This window comes from Artemia franciscana, chromosome 9 (genome assembly GCF_032884065.1).
Source record: "Artemia franciscana chromosome 9, ASM3288406v1, whole genome shotgun sequence".
Lineage (NCBI taxonomy): Eukaryota > Metazoa > Arthropoda > Branchiopoda > Anostraca > Artemiidae > Artemia > Artemia franciscana.
This window is the reverse complement of record NC_088871.1, coordinates 6,628,767-6,651,070: the sequence shown is the minus strand read 5'-3', so window position 1 is coordinate 6,651,070 and position 22,304 is coordinate 6,628,767. Positions and strand designations below refer to the sequence as shown.

General features: G+C 34.4%; 1 protein-coding gene across 1 annotated transcript in view; it reads right to left on the bottom strand.

Annotated features, from left to right (window-relative positions):
• Positions 1–22,304, bottom strand: part of LOC136030942 (armadillo repeat-containing protein 6-like) — a 32,486-nt gene that overhangs the window by 1,980 nt on the left and 8,202 nt on the right. The window contains exons 2-5 of the mRNA XM_065710052.1: positions 14,385–14,888; positions 12,828–12,969; positions 7,413–7,678; positions 1,979–2,128 (exon numbers count right to left, since the gene is read on the bottom strand). Coding sequence (XP_065566124.1) covers positions 1,979–2,128; positions 7,413–7,678; positions 12,828–12,969; positions 14,385–14,888 — 1,062 coding nt within the window. The remainder of the gene's footprint in view (positions 1–1,978; positions 2,129–7,412; positions 7,679–12,827; positions 12,970–14,384; positions 14,889–22,304) is intronic.

Below are 22,304 nucleotides of genomic sequence, written 5' to 3'. Positions count from 1 at the left end.
AAGATAATAAGAGTGAGTTTGGCAATTATAGAGGGATTAGTTAGAGTTCTATAAAAAGCAAATTGCTTACCCTTATGATAGTTTTTAGACTAGAAATGCTGTAGATCAAGCTTTGAGGGAAGAACAGTATGATTTTAGGAAGGGGAGAAGATAGGCTGATCCAATTTAAACTCAGACTAATAACTGAGAAGTGTCTGAATCATCAGATCCCTTAGTCATCAGTTTTATAGGCTATGAACAGGCGTTTGATTGATCTGACACAAAAGCTCTATTTAAAGTCGTATCTTCGTAAGGTACATTAGATAAATACACTAAAGTGGTTAGTGATATGTACAGAAATTGTGGGAAAGCATGGAATGAAAAGGGAAGGTAAAACTATTCTAGATTTAAATTTTACAGTATGATCTGAGTTTCCCAAATAAAAATGTTAGCAAAAAGAACAAATTTTTGGATGGTTTAAGGCTTCAGGATGAAAGAATGGAAAAAATAATTAATATTTCGAAGATTAGATCGCTTAGACTAGGAATAAATTAAGGGGTGGATGTGATTATAGGTAAAAAAAAGATCAATCAAGTGAGATGTGTTTCAGAACTCAATTGTCTATCACCAAACAAAACAGAACAACACTAAAAAAATAAAAAGAATAGGAAAAAGGTAATAAAATAGGCTATATCAGATCAGCAAAATTAAATTCCTAGTGACAGTAAAGTGCTCTTTATATTGCCATAGTACAAACGAAAATGAGTGAGAAACTGAATGGTTATCTAAGATTTTGTATTTTTTGGTATATTCGCCTTATTTGGTCGAACATCGAAGTTTTGCGGCAGAAAACGGCACTTCGTTATGATTCGATCTCTTCCATTATCTAAATAAGGAAGTCGAAATTCTAATTTCCGTTCAAAAGAACAATCTCCTGGTATTCTACAGCCAATGCTTCTGTGCTGTACGTTCAGTGCCGAGGGAAAAGATAGAAAAATCAGAGACACATCAGCGGTGATTTGAGTCTGGATCACCGCGGAATCTTCGCAGATGAAGCGAAGATTCATCGGCGGTGATGAATCTCCAGGCTAGGGTTTTGAATAAAGCTGATTTCAGGGGTTTCAGGGGCTGATTTTCAGGCTGATTCATAACGCTGATTTTACTCCGCTTTAATGTCATTTTTCAGGAGTTTTAGGCTCTTATAAAAATTATCATAATTTCTTCCCGCAAATATAAATTACTGTTTAGCTTAATCAGATGATCATTTTCCAAAAAAGTCCTAGTTCATCAGGACTGTTGAACTCATTTTTCACCTGACGATTTTCTTCTAACCGCGCTTTTTAAGTTTGATTACCATGCAAGGGCGTATCCAAAAATTTTTTTGGGGAGGGAGGTATTATTTCGAAGGAGATTAAAAAAAAATTTTAAAACACATTTAAAATGTTTTATATGTATTTATGTTAGTATTTTACGAGGTAAACAAAAACATCACGGGGTTGGAGGAGGCTTCAAACCCAGTAACCCCCCCCCCCCCTAGACACGGAATTGCTACTATGTTCTGGGGTTATCTCCTTACTAAGTTGCAGCAACTGATATAACCATGATGGTAAATAACTTCTGAGACCACACAGGAATCATGATAAAACATGAAATCGCGATAAAACTTTTATTTTTGTGTTTTGTTTCAAGGTTTGGATTTTTGTCAGTTTTATTCTGCACTGAGGACTTGACCGAAATATTTGCATAATATTTCGACTTTTTCACTGGCTGTTCATTGTCCTCGTTTTCTCCCTTTCTTCGCTATTTTATGTTTTAACGTTTTAACCATGATGGATAACCCGAATCTTCTATGTGACGGTTGTACTAGAAAGGGGTGACGAAATATTAACATTACATAGACACGTGGCTAAAAGATGTAGCTCAAAATGGTTCTTAAAATGAAATAGTCGCATAAGTTTTTTAGAATTCATTTTTTAAACAAAAAAGAAATTGTACTTACTATAACTCTAGGCTTCGTTTCGTGTATTTTTAAGGCATCAACAAGAATAGTGTGACCTGATGCATCGCATATACGTTGTGCATTTTGAGGATGACGCAATGCCAAAGCCGCTAGAGCCAGACAGCCGGTTTCGCAAACTGCAGGAATGCTCTAAAAATACTTTACATTTAACCATGGGTTAGAAAAGAGCATTTATGACCTGGGGTTTAATGGAATTTCTTTCAAATAAATATAGTTTTCATTCTTAATAGGTCTCATTTGCCAATCTGACTTTAAAGGGGAGAAATTTATGTTGTACTAATGACATATGTTTGCCGGTTAGTAGTCAGACAATTACAGTTTTACAGTCCTGGAGGTGTTTAAAATGTGAGTTGTATTTTTTTGTCGTTGTTCTACAGATGAGTTAATTTTTAAAAATGTTTCTTTTACTTCAATTATTTTTTGTTCCGTTAAAAAAAGGCTCCTGGACGTGGAGTCGAAATATTCGGATTTATTCTTGTTATTAAAAGTTTTGTTGTTGTTCTTTTTTTTATCTTTTCTTTTGTTCCCCTGCTTTTTGTAAATTAAACCCTTTTTTTCTCAATTTTTCCAAATGTAAAAGCAGAATGGTCTAAGAAACTATTTATCTATATGCAAAAGGCTTACTTGTCTTATCTTTGGCAAAAAAAAAAAAAAAAAAAAACCGCCCTTATTTTAGTTCAAGTCTACTTATTTTTGGTAAGTTTTGAAAGTGAAATTCCAATGATATTAATTGGATTTTAAGCCTTATTCTCAAATTTAAAACAAATTCTATAGATCCAACAATATACCATTAATCAGGATTTTGGGAAAAACCAACATAAAATGGTTTCCTTGGGACTGATTTGTGTTGTAGATTTATGATTTATAAATTCATAAGCAAAAGTTTCACTTTCACAACACATAAACTTTCCAACTTTATCAAAGGCCATTTTATCATGGACGAGGAAGGGGCGAAGATGGATTCTCCAAAAGACCTTACCAGATTATAATTGAAACGCAAAGTCCATTCCAAAACTTGCATTAACTATGTGTGTTACTTTTTGAAGAGCTTAGAAAGGCCTATTTGGTGTTTTGAAATCTTTAGTACTTAAAATTGGATGTAAATTATAGCCTAGTGCAAGTTCCTATAATCATTACAGTGATAACGAGCAGTTTTTTGTTCAACTTTTTCGATGGTGATATACTGCACAGAAAAAAGGAGAGGGGATGAGAAAATCAGAGAGGGGGGAGGGATAAAAAGGGAATGAGCAAGAGAAAGGGAGCGAGAAACAAAAAGAAAGACAGATACATACTCATGCACAAACATTTTCCTGTTCAATGAAAAAAAAACTTGAAAAAAAAGAAACACAATACTTTAAAGGATTGATCCGGATTGAAAAACAGACAGTAAAAAAGAGTTAGAAAGAGCAGAAATTAGTCTTTAATTTAACTTCATTTGGACTAAAGGCTCGTCTTGATTGACACCATTCACCCTGCCAGCACCAGGGCCGACTTTGACTGAATAGCCAATCATAGCCATCGAATTTGAAAGACTGTCCAATCATAGCCGGCAGTCCCAAAATGATCAAACTACGGAAAATACTCCTGACAAAATGATTGATGTCAGTCAAGACGAGGCTTAAACCTCAATAAGGGCGCTGTGGGGCTTGTGAGCTATTATGGCAGTAAAAGTACTCATTATTATTATAACTATATTGATAGCTTTCTTGATGATTTATCGATAACTTGTGGAAAACTAAAAGAATTCAATACCATTTAAATTGGGGAATGATAAAACGATAGAGCGACTAACCGCTCCGTGGCTCAGAAATTCAACTGCAAGCACCAAGAGCGAGAAAAATATATGACACACAACCGTTGGTTGTTCAATCAAACAGTTCGAAGAAACCGGCTCAGTTGCTGACCGCGAGAAACTGGTGGTCAGCAAAAGATTACAGCTAAGCATCGGCCAAGGCCATGGTAAATTTTACAAGAATCGTCGTGAAAACAGCAAGGAAAGTGAGCCAGGAGATGATGACTAGCAGATAACCAGTACATCATATTCTTAAGACAGAACATTTCACTCATGCAAGCCCTACATGGCTTGCATAGCTTGTTCATGGCTCATTCTGAATCTTCCCATGGTCTTCTAGTCTATCTTACCAGCCCCTAAAAAATAGTCCACTTTAATAACCATATCGGCCTAATTCCGACCATTTTCCAGCAAAAATTTCCAAATAGCATTGCGGTACCAATATCAAGCGAACGTCATTGTTGTCAAGTCAAGTGTGGACGTCAATGTCACATTGTGAACGTCAAGTTGTCATTGCCTGTCATTTTCCAGCAATATCAAGCGAACCTGTCAAGCGAACGTCATCTGTCAAGTTACATCTTTCCCTATCGATCAGCCGAAAAAGTTTTTAATTAATAGTAGGGTCATCACAACTTGGCGCTAATAGTTTAGAAATTGACACATCACTCTCATCGACTCTTCCAAAGTCTTCTACTGTAGCGCGACCCTCTCCAGATGTCTTACTATAATAAGTTTCTTTTTTTCCGGCCAAAATATGATTCTTACCTGTAACCTTCGGTTCTCACTGGTGCGATTTTTTTTTAACACAAAACGGCTCACGGATAGCGGATGTGGGAAAATCGCAAAAATATTCACACATAAATGTTCACTACAGCACTTGAAGCGCAAATATACTTAAAAACTATATTTATATTTAAATAATACATTTAAAATATATATTTTAAAATAATATATAGTTAAATATAGTTAAATATTAGTATAGTTTAAATAAAATAAGTATTTAAAATAATAAATTTAAATGATAAGAAATATTTAAATAAGTATATTTACACTTAAATTAATGATATATTTAAAAAGCATACGCATAGGAACAAGCTAAATCAAATTCTAAAAGCCAAGAAAATATTCCAAGGGCTAACCTGTAATAGCCTACACTAAATATGAATAATGAAAAAAATAAGTTTTATCTCCTTGGCTCATTTCCTTGTAAAAATTCCCCCAAGACACGCCTATTAAAATTTTGTATTGAAAGGATAAAATCCTCATGTTGTTTGTCAAATATTCACGGAAAACTTTTAATAAACATGTTTAGTTTCTCAGTTACTTGCAATTTATGGTTCTACAATGTTTTCAGTTTAAAATAACGGATGCGATTTTCAACGGCTCAATAGAAATATTTTAACTCAGCCGTTGAACCGTTATGACGCAGAAACTTGCAGCAAAAAAAACGGAGGAAATTTGACGGATAACACCAAATGGGCCGTGAAATCGCATCAGGGGGAACCCAGGGAAACTCTTTCCTAATTTCTGCACCTGTAGTTCTTCAAACTCATTTACATAGTAGCTATTGCCGATTTTGTCAAGAGTTTGTCCAAAAGTGGCGTCTAAGAGCTCCCCTTAACAAATAAGCAAACTTTAAAATAAAAAAGAAGAAAATAAAATATAAAAAGAAAAAAGAAGAATGAAAATAAAAAGAAGAAGAGAAGAAACTTTAGATTAAAAATAAAAAGAGAAGAATAAAAAAAGAAAACAAAATATAAAAAAAGAAAAAATATAAAAAGAAAAAAGAAGAAAAAATAAAAAGAAGAAAACAAAAATACAAAAAGAACAAACAAGAATAAAAAGAAGAAGAGAAGAAACTTTAAAATAAAAAGAGAAGTTTCTGACCACTGTGTCTTTTAACATCTTTCTTTGGACGTCTGGTATTCCATCTGTGGAGTTTCAGAACAGTAGGATCAAGCCATTTACATTGCCCAGAGGATTTCTGCTACTGTTGTTGCACCCCAGAATAAATCTGAATCACCCTGGGTGTTGTTTCACCCAGAATTGTTTCACCCCAGAATTTCACCCAGAATAAGCACCCAGGTGCTTAGATACTTTAGCCGGTTGGCTACTCTCCTTGGAAGACATTGTACATGGACAAAACTGCATTGGCTTTAGTTTCAACATTCTAAATATTATCAGAAGCTCTAACGTGCTACAGCAAAGCACGAGATCCTACCTTGGGGGTCCGAGGGACCCTAACCTAATCCTAAAAAGAGACACTAGCACCGCAGACAAGGGATGAGTTGCAACTAATGCAACAGAAACCAGATAGGTTGGCAGAAACAGCTTTACGCTGCTCTTTCATTTGGTGTCGCGTCGCATTGTTCTAACCATGCCTAATTGAATTTACATTTCCCTATTCTTATCCCAGCTGACACCAATTTAGAAACTATAAACCTTGTGTCTGCAAAAAATATTCCTTATTTTTTGGGGCTTATTTTTGGCATTTACATTTGCCAAATTTGCCTTTTATATTTGTATTTATATTTATTGATATTTTTTTATTTATTTACATTTTTTATTTATATTTTTTTATTTATATTCATTTATATTTATATTTATATTCATTTATATTTATTTATATTAAAAACAACGAAAAGAAAGCAAAACAAAAAAAGTTGTTTAAAATAAATATAACACAAAAAAGGACAACTAAACACACGAAATTAAAAAAAAAAGAACAACTCACGTTATAAACAAACTTCCAGCACTGATGTTACAACATACAAATAAAACCAAAGCGAATTAATTTATATTAATCATAAAATATACTGAGTGCTTTCTAAAATGCAGAAATCACAAAATGGTTGAGACAGAAAGTGGGATTCATATATTTTTTCGGCATATATTTAAGCAAAGTTTAAGAGAAGCTTTTTACTAGTGGCAAGGATGAATATAGTTAGAAGGATGAATATAAGTATAGAAGTTGGTATGTTTGAAATTGACTTAATGAGATTAGCGTGCTGCTGTTTGTCAACGGCTTGCAAAAGAAGGACTCTAAACTTATGGCGCCTGCTCGTACAGTATCTCGATTGCTCGGAAAGTCCAATGCACCCGTTTAATGAGTTTTTAAAACACTGAATCGGTTGTACTGTATCGGTTGTATTCATTTATATTTATATTTATATTTTATATTTATATTTGCCTTATATTTGGCAAAAAATATTCTTAAAAAAGATAATACTATTATCACGCATGTATTCAGAATTATAGAAAAAATATTTAGATTTCCTGGAGTTTCTAGGGCATCTTCACTGTGTCAATGCTTACACTAATAAAAGAAAGAATATATTACTTATATGTATATGTCAATACAAACAAGCATATATCAGTAAATATACAAAGAAACAGATGAGACCATGTTGACTGGACAAAAGGAATATGTAAAAAAATTAAGATGAAACAAATATTTTATTTAAAAAATAATCGGCTGTTGGTTATTTTAGTTCATAATCATTATTCCTATGCGGAAAATTTTTGAGGAAATGTGTAAAAATCTTAAAATGAGAAAAGTTCTGATGTCCTAAACCTGCTATTTTGTAGAATAAAAATTAAAAGACAAATGAAATATCTTACCAAATGATGCATGATTGCCAAAACAACTGGAGGTATTCCATCCATTTTTCCAATTAGATGTTTTATGTCGTCGTTTCCAGCCAAGGCCTTGATGAGGGCCAGACCCCATTTTGCACACGATCGATCAGTTGCATGCACAGCAAGTGTTTCAAAGACTAAGGACAGACCTCCATGATCAGCAATCTCTTGACAGAATTCATTTCGGATGGCCAAATTTGAAAGGGTAGATAGCAATGAAGCAGCTGTTTCTGCTGATGACGAATGTTCTAAATAAACAATACATAAATAATAAAGATAAATCAAACAGAAAAAAAAATCGAATTTACAACATGAATAATGTTCAGCCCCCCCCCCAACACACAGACAAAAGTTGTACATCTTGATAGCTTAGAACAAGTCATATTAGTAAATGGGATGATGAAACAGTTGCTAAAATTAGCAACTCAGTGCAGCACAAACTCGACAGAGGCCAGCAATGCTGAACACACCCCTCCCCCACAGTCATCTATTCAAAATTTCACGTTTCACCCTGCCATGTAGTGTCAATTTACTTTAAGCCCTTTCTTAAAACCTGTTCAAACTTCATTCGAAGCCAAACTCCTTTCCATTTCACCACAGATGGACGGTCAAAAGGCAAAATCTCTGGTAATCAGTCATCCTTCATTTGTATAAAAAAAAAAAAAAAAAAAAAAAAAAAAAAAAAAAAAAAAAAAAAAAAAAAAAAAAAAAAAAAAAAAAAATGGCCCAGCCTGTCTTTTGTCACAGCTGCAGGAAGTTGGATAACCACATTTTTTGTAGAACTTACTATTTGACATACTCTCAGTTTATCAACTATTTAAAACTATCCTTAGAAGCCTGCCGAATACATTTGAAAATCTTCCCCAGCCTTTCGAAGGATCCACACTTCAGAGCCATTCGACTAATATTATGACTGTGGCTTCCAATATTATGACCTTACTCCGCACACTCATCTTCCAGTGGTTTCATTTTTTTTTTTTTTTAATGCAAGAAAACGCCCTGCGTCTCGGCTTTACATGTTCACTGCATATACCTTCTATACTAATAATACTACCAGTTATTTAAAGCTATCCACTTGATTGGTTTTCTCGTTATAAAACTTCTGTTCTGTTATCTCGCTTATAGAAATAGTAGCAGGGGGCCCAGGTTCACTCGGAGAAACAACATACATTTGCATTTTCATCCTCTTCGCAAAACAACTATAATTTAATTTCGTGCTCAACGAACTTAGGCCAAGAAATCTTCCCTCCATAATCTACTATTTTAGAGATAACTCATATTTCATGAAGTTGTGTCTAACTCCTAAATGCATGCTACCTCCAGGATAAAATTTTGCGTACGTGATGTAGCTTAAATAAGCCTGGAACGGCAATAGGGGAAGGGGTATCTGTCCCTGTTCCCTTACATTAATATCCCCCATGTTTTCGTAGATTATTGCCCCTTAATCATAAAAAACAAAGTCACTTTACCAAAAATCCGGAAGTAAAACAGTTCAAAATAGGGATGAAACCTTTTAATTGACAGTGAATAGATATAAAATTATTTAACTGGATATTTCAAACACATATACAGTGTTCATCATCAGCAGTAAAACTTTTACTGCTTAAAATAACTGCTAAAAAATAAAAAAAAAACTGCTTAAAAATAAATTTTACTGCTGATGATGAATACTGTACATGTGTTCGAAATATCCAGTTAAATAATTTTATATCTATTTACTGTCAATTAAAAGGTTTCATCCCTATTTTGAACTGTTTTACTTTCGTCATGGAAAGGCAGTGTGGTCTTCAAAGTTATCTACCGAAAATCCTGTCAAAATACCAATGTTTTGAGTTAGACACTATCACTTTCTCGCTATTATCGTTAAAAGTTCAACTGACCTGTTCTGTTGAACAGTATCAACCAAGGCGGCAAACTGATAGCAAGACGGCTAATTAATTAAGCAATTGTTGCATACAAATTTGATTCATTTAGTTACTTATCAGCACAGCAAGAATTCACAAAGTAATTTAGAGCATCTAAATATCATCTCAATGCCATTAATTTCAAGTATTTTGTGTTCAGGAGTCTAATTTCAAGCAGCAGACGATTTATGAAAAACCTTAAGGGGACTGGGAGGGGGAAACAAACTTTTACCAAAAATTGCGACCTATCTAGATTATTTGTTTACACTATAAATGGTCGTTAGCCAATTTCCAGAAAACATTATAGTGCCGTTTTCAAGGCAAAATATGTATACTAAAACACTTAAAATAGTCCAGACTTGAATATTTCAGTGGGGGGAAACTTCGAAAGGAAACAAAATGGTAAATTATTCATATACAATTGTTGCTCGTTTAACAATATGTTTTTAGAGATTTTGAATGTTGATAACAAATAGCTTTTTTTGTATCTTGCATATTTAAAGAATTCTACTTCGAAAAAGCAACTGCATCTTCATAACAGTCAACAGACTCAAAATATATCCCAATTTTGGGAAACAAATTGGACAAAATACATCCCAAAATACATCTTATTTTTTCCATTATCCTCTAAAACTTGTGCATGCAACACAGACACATCCGCAAGAATTTTTTGCAGGGAGGGATAATAAAAAATTAAAATAATTATTATTCAAGAAAATAGTAGATTTTGGGGTATAAGAAGGGGGGGTACAGATTTTACAAATTCTCCACGAATTTGTTTTGTGATGATCAGCAAAGTATTTTTTTCTTCATTTTTTGAAGCTAAAAATCACTTCTAAATTAAAGACACCATTCAATTTCATATTGTACCGTGATATATTTTTTCTCCAGGCATTTGACTAGAGTCTAGCTTTTAATGAAGAGATAGTTGGTGAAATCAGGCAAAGGAAAATGGTACAATCTAAGGACAAGAGACTAAGAGAAAGAGCTAAGATTGCTGCAAGAAGAAATTAACGAAATTAAACTCCGCATAAATTTCTCTTTTACAAAATAAACTCAGAAAAAGCGAATTAAGCATATTTGAAGAAATATCAGGAAAAAGTCGTCGCCTAAGACCAATACAAAGAATCTCCTCCCAAGCCTTAGATAATTACAGGACAATCATTCTCGAAGACACGCTTTTAAACATTAGTAAGAACCTTCCTTCCTGGAAAACCTCAATGCCCCGTTTCTAAAATTTTGAATTTCAAAATGAATGATATTTTCAGATTAGCCTATTTTATAGGTTGTTTTCTATAAACTGTGTTTGCTTGTGTTTCTATCAACTGAGAAAGTACTCAGCCAAAAACACTGATAATTGTTTTCTTAAAGGGTAGGCCAGTACTAATGCAGTCAGGTCATATTTTCCTGTCTTTGATGGTTTTCTACTTTGGTGAGTGACAATATCGAAGATGGGTCTACTGTTCAAACACAAAACTTTAAATAAAAGTAAACAAAAGTAAATGAGGAAATAAAAAGGAAATAAAAGTAAATGAAACAAAAGTATATAAAAATTCGGTACTTGTGAATTCTTAGGACATCAACTTCTATTGTAATGCCGATTAATTGTCTCATTAAATACCAAAACATTTTCAAGGAACGAAAAGGTAAGAAGCCAATTTATGCAGGCTTGGAGAGGATCAGATGTTCTTGTGTCAAAATTCAGCATATTTCATAAAAAGTCTCTTGGATTGAGGATAAGGGGAAAAAGTGATTTTTATTTATGACTGGGCTAAATGTCCTCAGTCACAATCATTAATTACTCTGTTTTGTTTTTCATATCTCTTCTTTAAAAAACCAACAGGCCACATCTTCTTGGACGAAGGAAAAAGAAAATTCCGATTCGAATATTTACGTATTATCTTAGAAAAATATGACAAATACTGTCCATACAATGCAGCAGCACTTTAAAAAGTGCTGCTAAAACTATCATGCAAAATAGTGTATGCTGCTAGTTAGGATTTTTACGTAGTTTAGAAAACATATTCCTAGAAATCTGACTCTGGTCAAATTAAATTTTCAACCGCAGGTGTAACTGCGTAGAAGTATCCTGGCATGTTGCATTTAGTAATTTTGGAAATTAGCCATTTCTCTAGTAAGCTCCCTTGGTTACAAATCATCCCTAATTTTAGAGATGTTTCTACTTTCTGAAATGTTTGTTTATTTTCTTAATAAATGAAAAAATTCTCGTTATTTTCGTTACAAACCAAGACAATCCTTCAAATGTGAAATGTCAAAAATCTACATGCCAAAATTCAGCACATTTCATAAAAAGTCTCTTGGATTGATCATAAGGGGCAAATGCCTTTTTATTTATGTCTAGGCTATATGTCCTCAGTCGCAAGCATTAATTACTCTTTTTTGATTTTTATGTCTCTTCTTCAAGAAACCAATAGGCCAATAGGTTGTAACTGCGTAGAAGTATCCTGGCATGTTGAATTTAGTAATTTTGAAAACTAGCCATTTCTCTAGTAAGTTCCCTTAGTTACAATTTATCCCTAATTTTAGAAATGTTTCTATTTTTTGACATGTTTGTTTAACTTTTTTTTTTTAATCAATGAAAAAATTATCTTCACTTTCGTTACAAACCAGGACAATTCCTAAAATGTGAAATGTCGAAAATCTACTACTTAATACTGGTACAAATATTCAGTCGACTGTCGGTAACACAATATTCATGGGACCCCAATTTTCCCCTAGTTACGGTAAGTTCGACTCATAGTTCAAGCTATAGAGGTCATTCCACAAAAAAATTGACTTATAAAGGTAACGAGTTATAGAGGTAAGCTAAATGAAAATTCGAGTTACAGAGGTACAAAATCACTAAACTTACTCCCTACAGCCACTACAAAGTTACGAATAACTTTATTAGTGTATTATAAACTAGACTGTTTGCTAGTTTTTTAGGAAATAGATATCAGAACATTAAAAGAATCTAATGCAAAAATATGTACACAAAATTATTACATATTTTACACGTTTACGCGTTGCATCCTGCATACCAGGGTTTCGGCTAACAGAGGTTCGTTGAAAAAGCTTCGAGATACAGATGTATACTTTGACTTGTGGAGGTAAAATGAAAATTAAATGACCGCTTATTTACTGAAATTCAAGTTATAGCAGTAATTTTTGGGTCACTTTGACTAATAGAGGTAAAATGTAACCACAAAATTATTTCGAATCACGCACGTTTTTTGCTTCGACTTAGACAGGTTTTTCGAAGGGGACTAAGAATGATTCGAGATATTAAGGAGTTTGAATTATCGAGGTGTCGAGAGTCAACTGTACTTCGATAAAAAGAGCAATAAAAATTTTCCAATAAAACTGAATTTAAAAAAATATAAATTAGGTTCTATAAAACAAATAATTAAATTAAAAAATGAATATTAAATAAAAAAAAAAATAAAATTTGAACAATAAAAATTAAATAAAAGAACAGAGTAAAAAAAAACACCTTTTAGCAATGATGTGGCTACACTGATGATTTTATGCTCCTCCACCAGAAGTTTTGCATATAATTGAACTTGATTAAACTCTTCACGTATGTCATCATCCGATAGAATGTTCCTTATCAATTCACAAGATTCTATAACAACCTGAAAAACGGAAAATTAACTATATGACCCATTACTACATCCAATTAAATTTAAAAAAAGGATAAAAAAGGTAAATAATAATGTTACAACTCAAAATAAACAGAGACAGTTATGCATGGGAGGGAGGCTGTCACCCGGTGGCGATTACGGCCTGGGCAGGTACCCGCCCTACCCAGTATTTCCGACATCTGACATTAAATTCCTTTTATTTTATATGGTATACCTCGCCCCCTCTCCAGATTATAAGGTCTAAAACCGCTATTACTATCACCCCTATTTAAGCCCCACACTTTATTATAAAGATTAAGTAGAATTTAATTGAATATACTCTATAGTCTAAAACCATAGCCAGTTGGTAATCCCAAGTATTTGTTTGTCGATTGTGTTTCAATGCACTTGAAATAAAACAAAAAAAACTACTATTTAAAACATATAAGTATCCAACTTTAGCGTAAAGACGGGGATTTGGGGGTACAACAGCCCCTTTACATAAAGAATAATATATTTTTTTAGCTTTATTGTTTTAAAATAAAGTCCCTTTTTCCTATTTGTTTTCTGCCTGCTTTTAGAGTTTATGATATTCCAGAATTCTAATTCACAAATATTTATTCTTTCTCATTGGAATGAGTATATTGAGCTTTATCCCCTTTCACGTCTTACCCCAATAGCACCATGGACCAAAAGCCAAGTAAGGGCCCTGTTACTCCCAATTCATAAATAGGTCCTAGAAATTGCTATTTGTGCTCAACGGAGAACTTTTCCAATATTCAATGACCATCAATTCCGATTTGAGTAGCCCTTGTGATAGCAGCTTTAGAGTGATACAGGGAAGAGGTGACATAGAATCCGTCATTGTCCGGATAACTGCCATTCCCAGAAAATTCTCCCACATTTGAAATTGAGCAGCCAAGGGATGGTAGGATAAATACAAAGAATAAAGAACACAATGGATTTTTTTTTTATTTTTTTTTTTTTTTTTTTTTTTTTTTTTTTTTTTTTTTTTTTTTTTTTTTTTTTTTTTTTTTTTTTTTTTTTTTTTTTTTTGAGTTGGGTTACAATAGCAGGGTAAGATGAATGTTAGAGAAAATAATTTTAAAACGTGGAGATGGTGAAAAAATCATAGACTGGTCCCCTACAAAAGGAAGTACAGAGAAAAGGTAGGAGTAATTATTTCATGTAGGCTTGGTTTGACACTGATATAAAATAGGTTTATAAAAACTTTCAAAAAGTATCAAAAATGTGTTTATATACATTTTGTTACGATTTTTTTAGTCAGACAAAAATTTCGGGGATGGAGAGGGGGTTCAATCCTTTTTATCATGCAATAAGAAATGCTTTCACAACTCTTCAGCTACTCTGGGTGAACATCCTTGCACCCAACACTTACATTTCAAACCAAAAGAAATCATACATACTTCTAATTTTGAGGAATGCCTTGTTATCATCTCCACGATTAAATCAGCAATTTGAATATCAACCATCAGCATTTTCCTATTTCCTTCATGCATTTTGCATAAATGCTTGAACAATATTAAAAAGTTATGAGCCATGTCTTGGCACTCAAGGGTATTACTTACAACACCATGAAGGGACTTTGCAGATGGCCCTGTGAGCAAATCAGGGTAGCCCTTACACAATGCTGATAAAGTCTTTATACACTGGATCATAACAATATTATCAACTTGACTCGTCATAACAGATATAAGAAGATCATACAATCCAGCTTTAGCTGCAAATAATTGATAGTTTGCTCCTTTGGATATTTCATTTTCCAGATCCTTGAGAATGCCTAATAGCTGTTGGGCGTTTTCAGGCTTTCCACTATTGGCTCTTTCAGCAACCAACTTCTCTATCTTGTCTAAAAGAGGGTGGGACCCATCTTCTCTTTTATCAGTAATTATGAGGGACAGAGATAAACCCTGGAAGAATAAGACATTGTAGTTATCAATACACATAAACACATAAAATACCTCCTCTCCTGACTGCTGGATGAGACCTGTGTGTACATATGCTGAAACTCATATCATTTTGGCATACTTATACACAAGATGGGGGAGACTCAAGACATGTCTGAAGGACATATCTGAAAGAATATTCCCCAATGACGATTTCGAAAATGTGGGCCAAAAAGCCTACTTGTATTTTAACCAATTCTTCATTAGGGAAATCTTACAACGTCCAATTAAGCTCAAACATACATACCCAAAACCATTAAGTCCCACAAATCGATCTGGCAATTGAGAAATACTCCCTAACCTTTACCACAACCAGACAAATATTTTGTTATACCAGTGTTAAAACAATAAAATTCCACAGAGAGGTCTAAAGCCAAGGATAGGGAATAAATTGGAAGCTTTTACCACAGTCCAACTATCCAACGTTTTAAGACCTTGTATCTGAGGCGCCTCATCAAAGAAAACTGTAAAAAAAAACTTCTAAAGTATAAAACTCAAGCCCGAAAATCACTTGAAAATTTCACTTTGAAAGTCACTTGAAAGAGTCTCACTTTGAAAGTCACTTGAAAGAGTCTCACTTTGAAAGTCACTTGAAAGAGTCTCAATTCGAAAGTCACTTAAAGTCTCAAGCTCACAAAATAAATAATTTCATTGACCTTCAAAAATTAAAGATTTTACAACTGAAGAGCAATAGAAAGACAAATCAAATAGAATTTTTTGACTACTTTTTTTAAGGGAAAAAATGATTTGAAAGAAGAAAAATTATAAAATACACAGACAATCAAACAGTTTGTGGTAACAAACTGCAAGTAAGGAGCGACTCAGCTGAATAGCAACCAAAACTCTAAAAAATGGTATTTTAATATCAATAGATGCAACAAAAGAATCAGTTTATTATGCTGATTCCAAATATATAAGATTCATCAAGTTTAGTGTTACCCATCAAAAGTTAAAATTTGGCCTGATTTTTGAAATAGGGGGAACACCCCCTATAATTAAATGATTCTTAATGAAAATCAAACCATCAGATTCAACATATTAGAGATCCTTTATCTACAAAAACGTGACATTTTGCTATTTTTGCCATCATAATTGTTTGTTGGAGTCAACCATGAGTCCCCACAAGCAGAATTTGACCATATTCAAAATGTGGTGTACATATTTTGACAAATATAGGGTTATTCATTTTAGCAGGTCCATCCCAGATTCCAAGTATGCTATGATCAATCCAGCTGTAAATAGCATTCAAGAGCTGCGAAGTGTGGGTGAAGAAAGGTATCTTGGAATCATTGTTGATGACCATTGTAAATTCCATTCAAACTGCATAAAGTCTGTGTCTCATGCAAACTTTGTCCAAGCACTCTTAAAGAAAACTGTATCCAGTAGATCTCCCTATGTTTTTGTGAGGTTTTACAAGGCCCTTGTCATGCCAGTGCTTGATTTTGGAATGTGCATAGCATCACCAGGATACAGGGATGATGTACAGCTTTTGGAAGTAGTGCAAAGGAGAGCCGTAAAGGCAGTATCTAGGATGAGAGACAAGCCCTATGACGAATGTTTAAAGGAGCTTATATTACCAACACTAATTTAACGATGACAAAGAGCATATGACATATAAGCTTACTTTACAAGAACCCCCCCCCCTACTTCATTTTCCAATTTCTCAAAATATTGGAATTACAGGAAGAGACATTCAAAGAAGCTGTTCAAGCCATCTGTCAAAACTCAGCACCATCAACAGTTTTTGTCATGCTGTGTAGTAAACCACTGGAATAGTCTCTCAAATAAAACAGTCTCAGCACCCAATGGTGAGTGTTCAAGAAGTCATTGGATGTTGAATGGAATGGTGTTTCCTGGAAGTACCAATAGGATGTATTTGATTTTTAATCATTCAAGTCATCAAGTATAGAGGAATTAATAGATCAAGATGGATCTTAATTTGCTCCAAAGTGCAACGTAAGGTATAAAGGAAAAATGGTCCAATAAATTCCTTATTTTATGCTCTTCTAAAACTTCATAATTATTTTCTTTTCTTCTGACAATGTATGCCTCTCTCAAACGTTTTTATATATACCCTAAATAATACAGTTCTCCGATGTTTTAAATCTTGTGATATGTTATATATTTTTTATTGACCGACTTTTCTACCTGTTTTCAGGTGAAACTGTGTTTTAAAAACAAATTCAGATTTTCCAAGGCTTCAATACAATATTACTTGAAATGATTTTGAGTATGGATAAAAATGGAAGAAAACATGATAATCTAATTAACAGAAAAATACAGTAGTTACAAAGTAAGAATTTCCCTGTTTTAAGGTTTCCTTTATACATTTTACTTTTAGTATCAGAACTATATCTGATACCATCAGCAGGGAGGGGAAAGGCATGCTTTTTTAGAAAAAGGACCATGGTAATTGTGTAAATCATTAAACAAGGGGTCTAATGACAATACTTTTATTTATTACCATTTTCCTTTAGATGAAGTAAACCATGGTATATTGAACCACAACACACCATATTTTTATACCCCTGCTTGAGCAGTGTGTTCACCTTCAATAAAACAAAGTAATGACAAAAACCAATTGTTTTTTCTATTGCTTAGCATGATAGAAGATAAACACATCCTTTGATGCATGTGTTTATACACTTACTGAGTTTAAAATTCTATGTTAAGCCTCTAAAAGGACCCAAGTGACACCTTGTTCCTTGATAGACCATGGTTGCCAGAAATTATGAAAACTACACCGAAAAGAAAGCATAAATAGTACCAATTCCTCAAAGTTTATTGCTTAACTTTATCCTCTCCTCAACCATACAGAAAAATATATAGCCCACTTTGTACAGTCTATTCAGATTATATTTTTATAATCTGCACATCTCTTTTCTTCTTTTTTATTGGCATATATTTCAATGTTGGCCATATCTAAAGGAAGCATACTAACAAAATAAAAGTAGTACCACTACATTCCTTATTTTAGACTATGTTCTTCAGCACCCCCTCCCTGATGATCCCGGATATTACCTTAAATCATAGTTGCTAGCAATATGGACACACCCAGTGTACAACAGTCAGTTATGCTAATGATGCAGGACATCTGTTGAATCCCATTGCATGAGCCAATACTTTAGTCACCCACTCCTAGTCAAGATTGTCTTTGAAGCTGTCAATGATTGATGAACTTATGGTTGTCTTGCTTAGACAATCCCAGAGGCATATGATGCAGTTGGCAAAGAAATGGTTCTTTCCTTCTGTTTGAATGATTGTCAAACAACTAAACAGAATGATCTCTGGTTTTGATAAATGGGCGAGCTCGAGGAACTCTTTGTCATCAGAATCAAGCAGCTTGTTGGTCATTATCAGGTCACCTCCTTTTCAATGATATGTCAGAATTGGCTGCTTGAGACTCTGCAGCTAACATGCATACTCTTTGTATGCTAGCCCATGTATTTCATCAACAATCTTTGGATAAATTTGAGGGCAATCTGGTCTATTTTATTAATCAGTATAGCAATCTATATTTCAAATGCTAATCTTGGTCACTCGAGGTTTTGTAGAGTTGGCTTATTATGAAAGGGGATCTGCTTGTGATTGTGCTTTTGGGTAAAACCAAGCACTTATGGTTTGTCCTCACTACAGCAGCTTGTGTGTGGTAGTTGATTTAATGTCCTGATCTAATAAAAACTCCAACATATCTCTTCAAGGGATACACAGAAATAGGGTGTTTTATACGAACATTATTGACATTAATGTTGCCATTTTGGGTTATTTCTTGTAAAATGGAGGACCTTACAATTTTCAAAATTAAACTCAAGCCTCCTTGTCTTTTCCCATTTGCCAAAGCTATTAAGATCTGAATGTGTTGAGGCCATACCTTGCTGTGTGTCAACCAGTGCGAGTTTACCTAACCTGTCACTTACTTGAAGTACTTTTACTTGAAGTACTACTTAAGTAAAATTTTTCATTACTTGTACTTGTACTTAAGTAAAAACTCTAGGGTGTACTTATTACTTGATACTTAAGTAAGATTACGAAATACTTATTACTTAAGATACTTTTAATGTACTTGTTTTTCAAATACTTTACCTTTGACACGAAAATTTTATGTGTGTGTGCTTTAGCAATGTACAAGAAAACATCACCTTTATATTTAGAGCAAACTCAGATATAGCTTTTGTGTGTATGTGCTTTGGCAATGTACATGAAAACATCACCCTTTAGATTTAGAGTAAACTCAGATATAGCTCCATGCTCTATTTTTGGATATGAAATAAGGTATTTGTTTTTGACGAAAAAAATTATAATATGATTACCACTTGGTACAATTTTTGTTTAAAAGTTATATAACAAAGAAAATTGAAATTATTTCACAGTTCACTGGTCGACAGTGAGCTAAAATCCCTTGTTTTGTACTAAATGTTGCATACTGTAGTCCATTTGGGCTTATATTTCTGACATTAGTGTTTAAGTTTTGTCATCTCGTCAACTGAACCAGATTTCTACCATTTCATCATCTTCAGGACCATTATTGGCAAAACTACTGAAGCTATGAATCTTTGCCCATCCAAATGTTGTCTGCAATAAACAAGTCTAGGGAATTCTATCTGGATCCAATGCAGTGGTATTTTGTCAAATTCGTTCCAGCAAATTCAGGTATTCAGACGAATCTGACTTCAGATTTGTCACTCCATTCATAAGTTATAGGCCCTACTACATTAAACGAAAACTCAAATCTCTTAAAACTTGAAACCCTCTCCCCTCGCCCTATTTGATATAGGGTTGTGATACCAGAACTTGAACCAGATCTTAGGCATCTTTGGTCTAGTTTTCATTCGGATCCGTTACTCCATTTTCCAGTTATACTAAATTAAACAGAAAACTTAAATTTTTCAGGAATTAAAACCAACCCCCCTTTGTTAAATTTGAGCTAGGGTCTTTATCTCAAAACTTGAAATGTGTCATGGTCTTAGGCCTCTTTGGTTCAACTTTCATACAGATCCATCACTTTAGTCGCAAGTTACTCCGAATTAAACGAAAAACTGTTATTAGCAGGTAAAGCTCTTTCCCCCCTGTTTTATTTATGCTAGGTTCTTCATCTTTCAACTTGATGTGTCTCATGATCCTTGGCACCAAATTTGGCCATCAACATTTTCATCCAAATCCAATCAGTGGTTCTCCCCCTATACGTGATTACACAGACGGATGGAAAGACAGACAGACGGACGAACGGATTTTGCAACGTCTTAGGTAGCCATGTTGGCTCATTGGATCAAAGAAAAAGGAAAACAATAGCATATCATCATCCAGGCATCATCACCTATTTGGATAGCGGAAAATATCCATCAAGATAGGTTTTTGAGATCTGTCGGTCTATCCGCCCGTCTTTGCAATGGAGTATAGCAGGAGAACTGCCAGTCAGATTTATATTAAAATTGAGCTTAATTAGGGCAATGGGGCTTTAAGTGTTAAAAAAATTCGAGTTTTCCATTTAATTCACTGGAACTTGCAAATGGAGAGGTGAATTTCGATGAAAATTGAATAAAGATGTCTAAGAGTATGATATGCATTGAGTTCTGGGATGCAGACCCAAGCTTAATTAGGGCGAGGGGGAGGGGGCTTTAAGTGCTAAAAAAGTTGAGTTTTTTGTTTGACTCATTTCAACTTGCGAATGAAGTAATAGATGTCAAAGTCAAACCAAACATGCCAAAACCATAAGACACATAATGTTTGGAGATGAAGACCCTAGCTTAATTAGGGGGAGGGGGCTATAAGTACTAAAAAAAGTTGAGTTTTTCATAATTCAGTCTAACTTGCGAGAGATCGATGGATCTCAGTGAAGAGTGAACCAAAGGTACCTAAGACCGTGACAGGCATCACGTTTTGAGATGAAAACGCTAGCTCAAGTAGAACGAGGGGGAGTGGGTTTTAAGTGCTGAAAGCTTTTGGTTTAATTTAGTATAACTAGCAAATGGAGCAACAGATCCAAATGAAAGCTAGACCAAGGATGACTAGGATCAGGGCTCATATCGAGCTCTGATATCACAAGCCCTGTCTAAAATAGGGCGAGGGGAGGGGGTTTAAAATTTTAAGAAAGTCGAGTTTTCCTTCAGTTTAGTATGGCCTACAACTACTTCCGGCCATGGCTTGCCCAGAGCCTGGAATAGCCCTTTTCCAAAATAAGTCAAATTGAAGCCAACCTTCAACTAAATATTCCATCCCCAGAGAAAAATTACTTTGTATGGCACTTGGTATTTACCAAGTGACATACAGTTATCGCAAATTCTGTCGGTCTGTCAGTCCCGGTCTTGCTAATTTAGGCACTTCCAGATAAGCTAGGACGATGAAATTTGGCAGGCGTATCAGGGAACAGACCAGATTAAATTTGAAATACTTGTTTCCCCAATTCGACCATCTGGGGGGGGGAGGACAAAAATTAGACCGGATCTTAATTAGATTTGGTATTTAGAAGGAATTCATGTCTCAGAGCTCTTATTTCAAATCCTGACCAGATCAAGGAGACCTGGAGGGGGAAACCTAAAATCTTGGAAAATGCTTAGAGAGGAGGGATTGGGGTGAAACTTAGTGGGTTAAATAAGCACAAGTCCTAGATACATGAATGACACAAGTAGAACGAATTCACTTTCTTTTGGGGAGTTGGGGGGAGGGTTAATTCTGAAAAATTAGAAAAAAATGAGGTATTTTTAACTTACGGAGGAGTGATCAGATCTTCTTGAATTTCATAGGATGAAATTTTATATTTAGAAGGACCTCGTAACTCAGATCTCATGTTTTAAATCCCGACCGGATCCAGTGTCATTGGGGGGATTTGGGGGGGGGGGGGACCGGAAATCTTAAAAATGCTTAAAGTGATCAGGATGAAACTTGGCGGGAAGAATAAGCATAAGTCCTAGATACGTGATTGACATAACTGAAATGTATTCGCTCTCTTTGAGGGATTGTAGGGGGTATTAATTCGGAAAAATTAAAAAAATTGGGGTATTTTTAATTTAGGAGCGGGTGACCGTTCGTGAGGTATTCTTGAATTTGATATTAAGAAGGAACTCATGTCTCAGATCTCTTATTTTAAAACCCAACCAGTTCTGGTGACATTGGGGGAGAGTTGGAGGGGGAAACCAGAAATCTTGGAAAACACTTAGAGTGGAGAGATCGGGATGAAACTTGGTGGGTAGAATAAGCCAATGTCGTAGATACGTGATTGACGGAACCGGACTGGATCCACTCTCTTTGGGGTAGTTAAGGGTTCCAGTGATTTGGGGAGTTCGGTACTTCTGGACGTGCCAGGACAATGAAAATTGGTAGGCGTGACAGGGACCTGCAAAATTGACTTGATAAAGTTGATTTCCCCGGTTCAACCATCTGGGG